The sequence below is a fragment of the Sciurus vulgaris genome (assembly GCF_902686455.1).
Source record: "Sciurus vulgaris genome assembly, chromosome: 12".
Classification (NCBI taxonomy): domain Eukaryota; kingdom Metazoa; phylum Chordata; class Mammalia; order Rodentia; family Sciuridae; genus Sciurus; species Sciurus vulgaris.
Genome location: NC_136473.1, coordinates 38,613,376 through 38,627,459, shown reverse-complemented (window position 1 = coordinate 38,627,459; position 14,084 = coordinate 38,613,376). Strand labels below are relative to the sequence as shown.

The window sequence follows — 14,084 nt, the reverse complement described above, 5'->3', positions numbered from 1 at the left end:
ATCATTCATGCAAAGTTGCCTTTTGTGCTGAGAACACTTGTAAAATATAGCAATTCATTTCTTTTTAATTTTTAATTGTTAAATCTATTAGTTCAGTAGTTTAAGGTAGACAACAATAGGGCAAAGCAAGCTGAGATTGGCTCTTGGACTGTATACAGCAATGGAAAGAAAGCTCCTGCTCTGCCCCCTCATTTTTCACTTTCTGTCCAACTGTTAACCTAGTCTCAGATCAAGGTCTAGCTCAAGCTCTGGCTTCCACACAAAGTCTTCACATACTGTTCAGGTCTACGCTGATCTTTCAATTCTATACTCTGAAGACATTCATGGTACATAAAGAGGATCAATTCCTTCTATACTCTGTGGTGTGCTATTGTTTTTTAGATCATATCAATTCTATGCTCTATCTTGGTGTAACTAGTATAATACTCAGTACATATTTCTCTTGTATGGATAAAAGATTTTTAACTTTTACATTGCCAGAGAAATTTGCTTTCTAAGTGAATGATGATATAAATAAATCTTATAACAAATAACTAATATATTTTAACTAATATTAAAAAAATTAATATTTTTTGAAGTACTAGTAAAGTAGATTGTAAATCATTGGTGTTCTTTAAAGGTGAGGTCACACACGCACAGGCTTCCTTCAGAAATTAATATCCTGTGGTTCTACTACCACTCATGGTAGAAACAAATGGCTTGCCGGGCATGGTGCATGCCTGTAATCCCAGCAGCTCAGCAGGCTGGGGCAGGAAGATCATGAGTTCAAAGCCTGCCTCAGCAACTTAGTGAGGTCCTAAGCAACTTAGTGAGAACCTGTCTCAAAATACAAAAAGGGCTGGGGATGTGATTCAGTGGTTAAGTGCCCCTGGGTTCCAATCCTTGGTACAAAAAAAGAAAGAAGAAAGAAACAAGTGACTTATTTCATTTTCGAAGTCTTTGATTGTTTTGAGTTAGTCATAGTAAATAGTAAATCTTAGAGAAATGAAGCAAAATTTCTTTTTTAAAAATATTATCTATTTTATTTTAAATAACAATAATAATGATGATGTTAGGACTAACACAGAAATTTTTCAACATAAAACTGATTTCAGTTATTGAGCAAAATATTAACATAGCCTCTTAATTCCCTAGCTCACAAGCCTGATAAAATATAATTCTTCAATAGAAAATAATGAAAAAAAATTTTTTTTTTTTTGGTGCTGGGGATTCGAACCCAGGCCCTTGCGCATGCTAGGCAAGTACTCTACAAAATGAGCTATATCCTCAGTCCCTGGGATTTTTAATGAAAGATATTATGATGCATAAAGGCATTTTTCTTGAATTATAGCAATTTGGATTTCTAGAACTTATTTTAATTTAGCATAATAACATTTATTCTTTCCAGAAAGTGGCCTATAGGAAAGAATTGTTTACTACTTAGAAAATGTAGGAGGTTTCAAGTTCAAGGGAGTAGAGATATTTTGTGTTGCTGGTGGGGATCTCTATTGAAAACACTTAAAATAGCTTAATATGTGCTTTTCTCTGCTCAAAGTTAAGTGACAGTTCTGGTCCTCTCTCTAGATGCTCCATCTCTGGGGAAAGGATGAGTGCCAGGGGGCCACACCAGCTCTGAGGCAGGAGCTTTCTCTCCATCAGAGATACTAGGGGTTGAAAGGACCTGGAATTTCTTTGGTCTGGACCTTTTTTGGTGTGATTATAAGGGCATAAAACTTATTGTGGTTTATTATCAGAATAGAGACAGGGTATCAGCTTGCATCTAAAGTAGTATTAGAATTATTATAGATATTATTCATATATGTGCATAAAAATTCACCATATTGAAATTTTATCTTCAATTTCTCAAGAGGGTAGTTTATAGTTTGGCCTCAAAAAGATGTCACTGTTAGTAGTCATGAGGTCGTAGTGAGGTAGTTTAACTGCTTTAGAACTTTGTGCTTGGAACATTCTTATCCATCGAAGCATGGGCACCAAAAGTGAGGAGCATGGGTTCTTTAATATCTGTCACATCAGAGAATGACAGTTCCAGGACAGTGACCAACTCCTAATGGTAAGTACCCCAGCTGATTTGTCATTTCTTAGAAGCAGGAAAAAGAAAAGAGAAGTCAGTCAGTCATAGTAGTGAGTGGTATTTCCTAAAAAAAAAAAGACAATAGCAAATTAAGGTTCAGCTTTAATCCTCAATGATGATCATTTTTGCAGGTTTCTGTAGCTGGATCAGGCACTGGAAGAGGCTCCCCAGCTGTAACTCTAGTGCAATTACCTTCGGGCCAAACTGTACATGTCCAGGGAGTAATTCAGACACCACAACCATCGGTTATTCATTCACCACAAATACAGACTGTTCAGGTTAGCTTCCTTCCTAGATGATTTGTCATTGATTTCTCATTGATTTTCTTGAGACTTTTCTGTTTTTCTTTTACTACTAATTCACTTATTTTTCTTTATGTAGTTTTTATACTCAAATCTTTTAATTAGATATTTGGAGGATTTTTTTTAACATATGCTGTACATTGTACCCTACTGAGTTTTAAATTTGACTTAAGAGTTGAAGTTTTGTTGTCAATTCATAATTTGCAGAATTAGCAATTGCTAGATAAGCAGTTCATGTCTTCTTCAAATTGTTCTGTGCTCATAATCAGATTTATTTAACAAAGCTCTCCAGTGGTGCTTAAAAGTATTTTGAGGGTTCTTTGGTAAAGATGTCTGATCAAGTAATATAAAGATTTTAGTACTAATATTGTGTTCATGAATGTTCACATTGGTAGGTGGGTAAAAATTTAATTGTTTAATTCAGTGTATGTAATCGTATGTAATCCTTAGAAAGTAATAATGATGTTTTGTATTTATTTTGGTGCTGGGGATTAAACCCAGGACCTAATGCATGCTGATCACACACTCTTCCACTGAGTTACACCCCAGCCTGAAAGTGATATGGTATTACTGTCACTTGAGTATTATATTTATATGTCATGTACTTCGTTCAGAGTAGACCTTGGTTTTTGTACATGAAGTTCTTAATGTGGTTGTGACCCAGAGATATATCTTACTATTTATCAAAATTTGTCACAAATCCTTAACATTTCTTGAAGGTAAAAAATTTTATAGATGTCAATTATTAACTAAGCATTTTTAAGGCATACTATTCTTATTTACTGAACTTATTTCGTTTCTTAGGTCAGTTTCTTATTATTCTTTAAATTTCAAATTATTCGAACCCAATCAATGGCAAAAAAAAAAATTCTGTGAGGAAAATAGAGATACACCTATTTAGTCTTGTCCTTTACCTGTACATTTGAGTAGGGTTTAATCACAGAATAAGAATGAGGCTTACAGCATGACATTTGATGTGATAAATCCACATGATTTAAAAACTTGGTTATCTTTTCAGTATGGGTATCATTTCTTTTTTGATTTAATTTTAATTTTTTAGTTGTAAATGGATACAATACCTTTATTTTATTTATTTTTATGTGGTACTGAGGATAGAACCAAGTGCCTCACACATGCTAGGCAAAGCGCTCTACCACTGAGCTACAACCTCAGCCCTAGGTATCATTTCTAGTTGCTCAAAAGTATAATTCTTATCACTATCTTTTATTTTTCTAAAGTGACCCTTGATTCCAAGAGTTACTAATTCTTTCTGACCCTAATTATAAAATAGGAAGATCATTCCACACTCCTCTTTGTATTATGACTTTTATTTGGTTACAGATATTTCAACTGAGTTTCAACCTGGTTGGTATTGGAAGAAAATATTATAAGTAGACTTTTTAAATTTTTGTTGAATTAATGGTTTTAATTGTCTTTGTAGAAATAAGTACTGGTGGATCTTGTCTTAGAATTTTTATATGTTGGACATTAGGAAAGACAATTTCTCTGCATGAACTTTTTTTTTTTTTTTTTTTTTTGTGGTGCTGGGGATTGAACCCAGGGCCTTGTGCTTGCAAGGCAAGCACTCTACCAACTGAGCTACATCCCCAGCTCATGAACTTTCTAAAATGGGCAAAAGACCTCACATAAGGGAGTTGCTATGGTTATATGATAGATGTGTGAAAGCCCAGTATAAAATGGTAAATATTTAGTAGTGATATTATGACTGTCTAATGCAACAACATATTTTTTCACTAAGATCTGCTTGTGTGTGGGGGATCCATGACCAGAGGTTGCTTGGTCATATGTATAAGCGAATATACACACATACTCATGTGCTTTGACAACTACATATTCTTGCTTGCATTCTGGATATTTTAGTAACCTCTTGATTTGGCCCAGATCAAATTCTCAGGTAATTGTAGTATCAAGTAAAGTGAGTTTTGTAAACTCAGCTACTCTAGGCCCTCACAGTTAAATGAATGAATGTATTTACAGCAGACATGTTGTTTGTAGCAATTCATTCGTTTTCTGACTTTCTTTACCAATCAATTATTGTAGTTTTACCTGACTTGAAAAATGAAATCATACTGAAAATTCTGATCCTTCTTTTTAAGAAATTCCTTATTTTGACTTTTAAGACTTAACTTCATTAAACCCTACCCTACTCCTTGTAATATAAATCCTAACTTTATTCTGGTTTATACTCTTGTTTATTTAAATGTTCTTTCTCCTTTGGGCTTATCTAATGCCTAATTTGAAAACCCGGCTCAAGCCAGCTATGGCTATCCCATAAATAAATCCATAAGAAAACAGTGAAATTGAGGGCTTTTTTTTTTTTTTTTTTTTTCTGCCTCTGTCTCTGGCTCATTTGCTCCTTGCTCCTTGCTAGAATTATAAGGGCACTTTCAGGGTTAGGATCTTGAATCTTATGTATCTTATGTTTTTCTCTTTCCTGTGAAGCCTCACTTGACATTTGAACCACTTTCTGTTGCATTTCCATAGTATTTATTATCTATACCATTTCTTGTTTGTGTTTGTGTTTGCTTTCTTGAGCCAGATCATGAACTATTTCAGTTCAGGTTCACTGTGTTTTTGGTGCTCCACAGCACCTGGCTCAGTGTTGTACACGAAGACCCTTAACTACCATTTTTTGAATGGGGAAGATCTTATATTTTGTGATGCATTTCAGAAAATCTTGTGTTATAGGTAGCAACAATTGCAGAGACAGATGAGTCTGCAGAATCAGAAGGTGTAATTGATTCTCATAAACGTAGAGAAATCCTTTCACGAAGACCCTCTTATAGGTGAGTAAACTGTTTCCTACTGAAATGGTACTTTGTCCAAGAGGGTAGAAAAATTGTATTTTATTTTTATTTTTATTTATTTATTTATTTATTGGTACCGGGGATTGAACCCAGGGGCACTCAACCACTGAGCCACATCCCCAGCCCTTTTTTATATTTTATTTAGAGACAGGGTCTCACTGAGTTGCTTCACTAAATTGCTGAAGCTGGCTTTGAATTTGGGATTCTCCTGCCTTAGCCTCAGCTGGGATTACAGGCGTGTACTGCTGTGTAGAAAAATTATAGATCAAAGTTATTTTTTTAAGTCTTATTCATGTATCTTAATTAGTTATGTTTTTAAATTATATTTTAGAAAAATACTGAATGAACTTTCCTCTGATGTGCCTGGTGTTCCCAAAATTGAAGAAGAAAAATCAGAAGAAGAAGGAACGCCACCTAACATCGCTACCATGGCAGTACCGACTAGCATATATCAGACTAGCACGGGGCAATACAGTATGTATGTTGCAATTCAATATGATACAGCGCTAGCTTTAAGTCTTCCCTAGTTATATTGAAGCAATTCTGGTTTTGGTATTAAATTGTTTCATTTTAAAATCATCATTAATACCTAAACTGTATATCTTAGAATGAAAAGTACATGTTAAAGAAGTGACAGATTTGTATTGACAGCTGTCATATGCTTTTGAAAAGTAAAAATTTTTATTGCTGAATATAGAAAAATTGGGGGATAAAAATAAAAGTAGTTTTTTCTATTTATATGTTTTTATTTACCTTAAGTAAAAGTTTGAAAATTATTGCTTTTGTTGTCTTTATGATGGATGCAAATGTAAGAGTTAAATGTTTGTATTTCATTCTTGTTGGCCTTTGTTACCAACAACGTAATTATACTTACTAATCTAAAAGAGGTCCATATGTTTTCTAAATTATGTTTTAATGTAATTCTGTTTTCACTACTCTCTACTGTGTTAATTTATGCTTCAGTTTTTCCTAAAAGAGAATGAAAAAATGATTTAATTTTTAAAACTATAACAAATGGATAGATTATTTTATTGAGATTTTACACATCAAAAGCTCTAAATAAACAGATACATTCACAGTCTTGTGCATTTTAATGGATTGTTAATTCTGTGATATTTGCTCTAACTAAAGTTCTAGTTGTTTTCCCTCAAATGAAGATTGATAGCTACACAAAAATAATTTTTAAAAAGAGAGGGTAAAGACAAAGAAAAAGGGGAAGGACAGGGTGGGGTGGGGAAAGCTACTTCAGTATCAAAAATGATGTGATATTAAGTAGTGTTTGTCCAAATAAGGTGTTAAGATTATAGATTTACTCTGTTTTCCCTTTTAAAAGTAGCAATCCCTAGAAAACTCTTGTCTATTAAATTATATTATTCTTTCATACATGGGAAATTCTCATATAGTTGTTAGTTTTTAAATTTTTTTTTAGAATTTTTCTTGTAGTGGTGAGAGATTTGCAGTATTAAACTGTTGAAGTAATTCTCCTTTCGTGATTTTGGGTAGCTTCTATCAGATACCTGTCAGTATTGGGGTGTAATTTGTCCACAGCCCCTTTAGGACTGAGTGGGCATGTCCAAAATCAGTGTTAGGAAAAGAAAACTTGGGCTGGGGATATAGTTCAGTTGGTAGGATGCTTGCCTTACATGCACAAGGCCCTGGGTTCAATCCCAAGAACCACACACAAAAAAAAAAAAAAAAGAAAAGAAAAGAAAGAAAAGAAAACTCCTCCTTGCCTGTAAGAATTAGACCTTGAGGTTTTCACTATTATTTCTCCTTTATTACTTCTCACTTATATACTTTTCTCATCTGGTCCACTATATATGTGGTGGGAGTTTTAGGACTATATATCAGAGTTGCCAGCTGGTATGTCTCTAGAGTGTGGCACCAGGCTCCAAGAGTGCAGAACTTCTATCCCTCAATCCCCAGGAGGGCGGAGCAGTCCTGGGAGCTGCTAGAGAGTCCTTACTGGGCAACCTTAGCCTTGAGTAGCTTTATCCATTTACTCTGGAGGGCTGCATACATGTTAACATTTTCTGTTTGTGTCATGAAAAGGAAAAGATAGAATTACTGCTGAAATAATGCTAAGACTTTTTAAAGTTTTGGGGATAATCTAAGAGGCCATTATCCTGACATAACTTTGGCATATCGTAATGCAGCTTAGTAATTCTCATAGAAGCAGTGATCTGTTTACAAGGTAACAGGGAAGTGGATGCTATAGGTTAATTTGCCTAGATTATTAGGTGAAAGTTTGAAATAGTGAAAACATGGGATTGAGACAATGTTGAAGCTAAAAATGGTGTGGGAAGGCACCCTCTTTCTACCATTTGCTAACTCAGTGTTTAGAGCTGAGAGCATTTTTTTTTTTTTTTTTTTTTGCATACCAGCTTTTAGTCTCAAGTGGTAGTAATTTAAGTTGCTAAATTCTGGGGTTAGTGTGAAGACAAAAGGTGATAACAGGTAAAAGTAATAGGGAACAGACATGCAACTATTGAAATATAGGTTGACTGTGATGGAGTCTCATTTATATTCCTTTTTTCAAATTATTTTTAGTTGTAGATAGACACAATGCCTTTGTTTATTTAGTTTTATGTGGTGCTGAGGATGGAACCCAGTGGCTCACATGTGCTAGGCATGCACTGTACTACTGATTGCCAGCCCCAGCCCCATCATTTATATTCTTTAGGCTTTTCCCTCCAGCCAACTTCTATGCCTTTGTTCCTAGTGCTCTTGGTGCTACCTCCTAGCAGGGGACTCAGCATTAAAATTCACCATGTGTGTGCAATAAGGGGAGGTGGGGTGAGGAGTTCTGGTTGAGAACTACAAAACTGCACGTTTAGAAATTAGACAATTATCTGTATGCCATGTAAGCGGTCATGGACTCTGTCAGCTATTTTAATTTGGGTCTATACAGTATGATCTTGATGATTATTTCAATGAGAAATTGTTGTTATTCTTTATGTCTGGCCTACTGATAAAATTACCACACAAAGCAACATTGCCTTTGTTTAATACATTTTTGGGGACATTCAGTGACACTTGTTTATGTAGATAACTCATTAAGAAGTAAATACTAACATTTATACTTTTTAGAAGTCACTATGGACTTTAGAGAATAATATATATCTATATGCATACAAGATCCATTTTCATTAATCTTATTTCTTACTACAAAAAACTTAACAGATATTAATACTTTAATGCTGTATCTAAAGATCTAGAAATAGAAATAGTTACTAGCATCCTTGGGTTTTTGAAATAAAGGAGTCTGTTTTACTAGAATTTCCGAATGTTTTTCTTTGTATGTTTTTGAGACTCTTCATAACCCTTTATTTTATATATATTTTTTTCTGGGGGTGGGTAACAGGGATTGAACTCAGAGGCACTTAACCACTAAGCCACATCCCCAGCCCTTTTTTTTTTTTTTTTTTGGGTACTAGGGACCGAACCCAGGGCCTTGTGCTTGCAAGGCAAGCATTCTACCGACTGAGCTATCTCCCCAGTCCACCCCTTTTTTTTATATACACTTTTTTGTTGTAGATATAAACATACCTTTATATTATTTATTTATTTATTTGATGTAGTGCTGAAGGTCGAAGCCAGGGCCTCACACGTGCTAGGCCAGTGTTCTATCATTGAGCCACAACCCCAGTAACCCCAGCCCTTTTTATATTTTATTTAGAGACAGGGTCTTGCTGAGTTGCTTAGAGCCTTGATAAGTTGCTGAGTCTGGCTTTGAACTTGCGATTCTCCTACCTCAGTCTCCCAAGCCACTGGGATTACATAACCTTTTCTTGATTTCTTTTTTTGCGGTACTGGGGATTGAACCCACAGCCTTGCACATGCTAGTCAAGTGCTCTCCCACTGAGCTACATTCCCCAGCCCTCATAACCTTTTATTATAAAATTGTTCTTTTCCGTTTAGGTTTAATTCTTTCTTCAATATTCATCCATGCATGACTTTCCCTCAAACTTTGCTCTTGTTCCTTATTTCAAAAATATTATTTTATTATTTTTAACTTGGTATAATGAGCTGACTAGTATTAAAAACAAAAAAACTAAATGTGTTTCTAAGTTGAAGAAATAAAATAAAAATAAGTGTACTCAAGTTTTCCCATATAAAAGTAATTACATTTTTAATAGTTAAAAGGTGGTATTTGACAGCAGTTAACCTTCTTAATTCCAGCTTTTTTTTTCCTTTTTTGAGTAGCAGAGGAGTGAGTCACATCAGCTTATTTTTTATCACAAAAACTAAGACTGGAATAAGTTTAATAAGACTCAAATAAATTGGGATAGGATACTACCAGGTCCAGACTTAAGGCAGAGACTTACAATAGGTTTTAAAATTTTAAACGTAAAGCCAGGCATGTTAATACACACCTGTAATCCCAGGTGTGCAGGAATTTGAGGCAAGAGGATTCCAGGTTTGAGGCCAGCCTAGGCAGTTTAGCAAAACCCTGTCTCAAAATAAGAAGGGCAGGGCATGTTCTCATGTTCTTCAGAGTAGAGTACTTGCCTAGCATACATAAGGTTCTGAGTTTAATCCCCAGTTACTTGAAGAATAACAATTAAAATAGGTAGGGTTTTATTCTTGCAACACCAAGAGAGCTAGACCTGATGTAAAACTTTTACTGAAAGTAAAGATCATAGTGACAGATTTGCTGTCCAATAGTTAAGTGGAACTGGGGGTGTGGCTCAATGGTAGAGGGCTTGTTAAGCATTTAGCCTTAGGTTTCATCCCCAACACAGCAAGCAAACAGTAAAGTGATTCTGATCAAAGAAAATCTGTTCTATCTCAGGGGAATATATCTGAAAGATGGCTGATGGGAGAGTCTTAAAATTAGCAGAGAATGTTACTTGCTGCATCAGATGTTTAAAATATGCAGTAGATGAATGAATTCATAAAAAAGTAAAAGCAACTAAAGAAATTTAAATTTAAATATTTGAAGTTTCTTAAATCATTAAGTTTTCTCTTAAGAGAAAGGTGTGCCTGCCATCATACTACACCCAACCTCTTTCCTTACCAGTTATTGAGGAAAATATTAATGTTGTTTGCCCCTACATTATTTTACTAGGAATCTTGTTAGGTCTCTGTTAACTCATCTGTACTGGAATTCTTGTACATGAAAGGTAAGTAGGTCAATACAATATCCACTATTATGAAAAGACAAATGTGAACTTTTCTTAAATAATTCAGAATTCTTAAGAGACTCATGAGTCAACACCATTTCTTCATGAAAGGAATTGGCACATGACAGGCTTATACATTCTAAAGTAAATGCACTTGCATTTATTATTCTTAGTAGTGACTTAAAGCTTATATTCCCCCAGTGTAACTGTTGGAAAATCACTTAAAAAACTACTTTATGCTCCAGCCTGAGCAAAAGAGTGAAGCCCTATCTCAAAATAATAATGATAATAATAATAACAGAACATTTATATGGTTTATTTGAATTAGCTTATATGTACAAGTTTAGAATTAAAATATAGCATCAAGGGGCTGGAGTTGTGTCTCAGTGGTGGAACATTTGCCTAGCATGTGTGAGGCACAGGGTTCGATTCTCAGCACAGCATATAAATAAATGAATGAAAATAAAGGACCATCAACAACTTTAAAAATATTTTTAAAAAGCACCAAAAGAAAATTTATTTTCTCAGATGAAATTTTTAAAAATATTTTTAGTTATAGATGGATACAATATCTTTGTTTTATTTACTTTTTAATGTAGTGCTGAGAATCGAACCCAGTGTCTCACATGTGTTAGACAAGCGTTCCACCACTGAGCCACAGCTCCAACCCCCTTAGATGAAATTTTAATTTGGATAAATTTTCTTTCCTCCTTTGTTCATGAACTCCTTTTTTCTCCAGTTTTCTAACATATTTATTTTATTTTATTTATTTATTTATTTATTTATTTATTTATTTATTTATTTATTTATTTTTGGTACTGGGGATTGACTTGGTATTAGTGTTCATAGTATGAAAACACTTTACTACTGAGCTACATCCAGCCCATTTTATTTTTATTTTGAGACAGGGTCTTGCTAAGTTGCTTAGGGCCTCTCTACGTTACTGAGTCTGGCCCTAACTTGTGATCCTCCAGCCTCAGCCTCCCAAGAGTCACTGGGATCACAGGTGTGTGCCACAACACCTGGCTCTGCCCTTTTAAAATTCATCTTATCATATTTATTGATTACATAGGGCTTAAAATACTACTTTTTCAGTTAAAATTTTTACTAAGATGATGAATTTTCATCCCATAAGTAATATTCTCCATATTTTTAATGATATTAATAGCTAGTAGAGAAAAGTGCTTAATGGCAGTGAATAATGGAAGTAGCAGATTTCCAAGCAACTTTGTGTCACCAGGATTTTTTAAAAAATTCATTGCCTTAGACTAGTTGATATGTATATGCAAGAAATATGGCACATTGGGAGGAGGGGAACCATTCTTGGGTTAATACTGATTTGAAACTAAGTTATCACTATATTAGGATATGTATAAAGATGTTTGTATAATCAGCTAAAACTAACTTAGAAGGAATACACTTAGTAAATTAATGTTATGCTTTTCCTATCTAGACAAAAATCTTAATTTAAGGTCATCATGTCCAACATTCAACCAGTAGGTGTTGAGTGACTTACTTACTTCTGGGGTATAACCCATGTTAGACTTTAGCCAAAAAAAAAGAAGTTTAGGTACGTCCCATAGCAATTAGGACAATAGCAACCTAACCTCTGTCTTCCACTATTGTGAACTGATAGCATACTAACAGGCTTGAATTAATTCATAATGGAAATTAATATAGAATTTAATTAAGTATGTAATCTTATTGTTCAACTTTAATTCAATTTAAATTATTTTATGAAAATTTTATTGTTTATTTTAAGTAATATAATTAAGGATTACCTAAAAGAGGAAAATAAGTGCGTAGATAGATATTTCCTTCTGTTTGAGTTTCCATCAATATCATAGACCAGTGTGGACTTTTCACTTATCATCATCAAAAATGTATGTGATCATAGATATAAACCTTTTTGACTTTGTTGCATTAAGAAAACCTAGGTCCCCCGAAAAAAATGAATAGGAAATGCAAAGGTATTTTATTTTCATTGGTCGCTAATAACTTTGATATGAACCAATCGTTTTATTTAAAAATGATCAGTCAGATATTCAGGATTTTTTTTGAAATATTCCAAGGGAAGGGGGAAGGCAGGGGAAATGAATGATACAAAGTTCTCTTTACTCTTATATTTGCTGGAAATTTTCCACTTTAAGTTTTTTTTTTTAAATGCTAAAATAGAACATGTCCAAATTCATTCAGTTAATTTTATCTTATTTTTTTCTGCTATTTATCTTGATTTATGTTTACTGAAAACAGATTATGCTATCCTTGAATATTTTGAAACCTAAGAAGTTTCCTACTCAACTCTTTGAATACAGATAGGCACATACAAAGCCTGTTTCCAGGATCCTGAAGCATTGGTAAATCTTGTTTATTATCAAACAAGAGATAACATTTTGAAAGGGAAGTTCCTCTGCCATTTGATAATGTCAGAATTAAGAGTCCCTTCAGTATAAAAAATGAAATTAGTTTCAAAGTATGAGACTTATCAGTAGAAATATTTTCCCCTGGAGCCCCTTGGGGTAGGGGGGCAGGCTCTTATTTTCCATATCTAATTATATGTTGAGTTCATCAGCAAATAAAATGTCAAGAGAAACAGAGCCTTGGTATAAAAACAAAGTAGTTTGGGTTGGAACTTTAGAGGAAAAATTATTGGAAAAAAAGGGGAAATAAGAAAAAAGAAAAAGGGAAAAAGTAGATTTTTGTTATCTATTCCATGATTCTAACTACTACTCCAAAAGCTTCATAATTGTATTGGTGTTGAAAAATTAATTCTGTAATTAGAATTAGAAATCATGTCTCATTTAACTCTTCCGGAGTCACAAGTTTATAATATAGTATGTTGTGAGAAAATGGTAGCCATTCATTCTATTTATCGAGCTCCTGCTCTGTTAGGCTTTGTTCTTCTAACACATCATGGTTCTGATGCCATGGCTCTTCCCTTTAAAACATTATTTCTATGGCACCAAACTAATTATTAACTGAAAACACATTCAAATATATGACAACATGTAAATTCATTCATGTCCAGCCATGAAGATCTAAAAAAGTAGTATCTCCTGCTTTTTCATACTTCTCTTTTAAAAAGTTAGGTCTCTCCCCAAACCCCTTATATGCAAGGGCCAAATCTTTGGAATCTTTGGAAAGTTGTAGTTTGAAAATATTATATTTTTATTTTTATATTATATGATATTATATTATTTTTTGGTAGTAGGGATTGAACCCAGGGTACTTTACCATGAACCACATTCCCAGCCCCCCTTCCTCCCCATTGCCCTTTTTTTTTTTTTTTTTTTTTTTGATACTGGGAATTGAACCTGAGGGTCTTTACTAAATTGCTCAGGGCCTTGCTAAGATGCTGAGACTGGCCTTGAACTTATGATTGAATTCAAATTCTGCCTCAGCCTCCTGAGTCCCTGGGATTACAGGAGTGCACCACCATGCCCAACTCCCAGTGCTTTTTGTTTTTGTTTTGAGACAGTGTTTGGCTAAGTTACTGAGAGTCTAAGTTGCCCAGAATGGCCTCAAACTTTCCATCCTCCTGCCTCAGCTTTCCCAGTTGCTGGAATTACAGGGATGTGCCACCATGCCCAGCTGAAGATATCCTATTTTTAAAATGTGTACAGAATATAATGTCCTAAATAAGCCTGAAAAATTAATATCACCCACAGGGTTTTTTAGCTTCAGTATTATCAACATTCTGTAACTGATTCAGTTCCTGTCAATCCTACTCTTAATAGTAAACTGTCAGTGAATTAAA

The 14,084-nt window shown here is 34.1% G+C and overlaps 1 protein-coding gene across 24 annotated transcripts in view; it reads left to right on the top strand.

The window, feature by feature from the left end:
- Positions 1-14,084, top strand: part of CREM (cAMP responsive element modulator) — a 78,758-nt gene that overhangs the window by 37,574 nt on the left and 27,100 nt on the right. For 13 of the 24 annotated variants that reach the window (XR_013758406.1, XM_079107703.1, XM_079107689.1 and 10 more), the window contains 3 exons: positions 2,203-2,349; positions 5,083-5,180; positions 5,533-5,675. Coding sequence is in view for 23 of the 24 variants with exons in the window: in XM_079107703.1 (XP_078963829.1) it covers positions 2,203-2,349; positions 5,083-5,180; positions 5,533-5,675 (388 nt within the window). In the remaining variant the exon portion in view is untranslated. The remainder of the gene's footprint in view (positions 1-2,202; positions 2,350-5,082; positions 5,181-5,532; positions 5,676-14,084) is intronic. The other 11 variants (XM_079107682.1, XM_079107680.1, XM_079107690.1 and 8 more) reach the window with 2 other exon arrangements.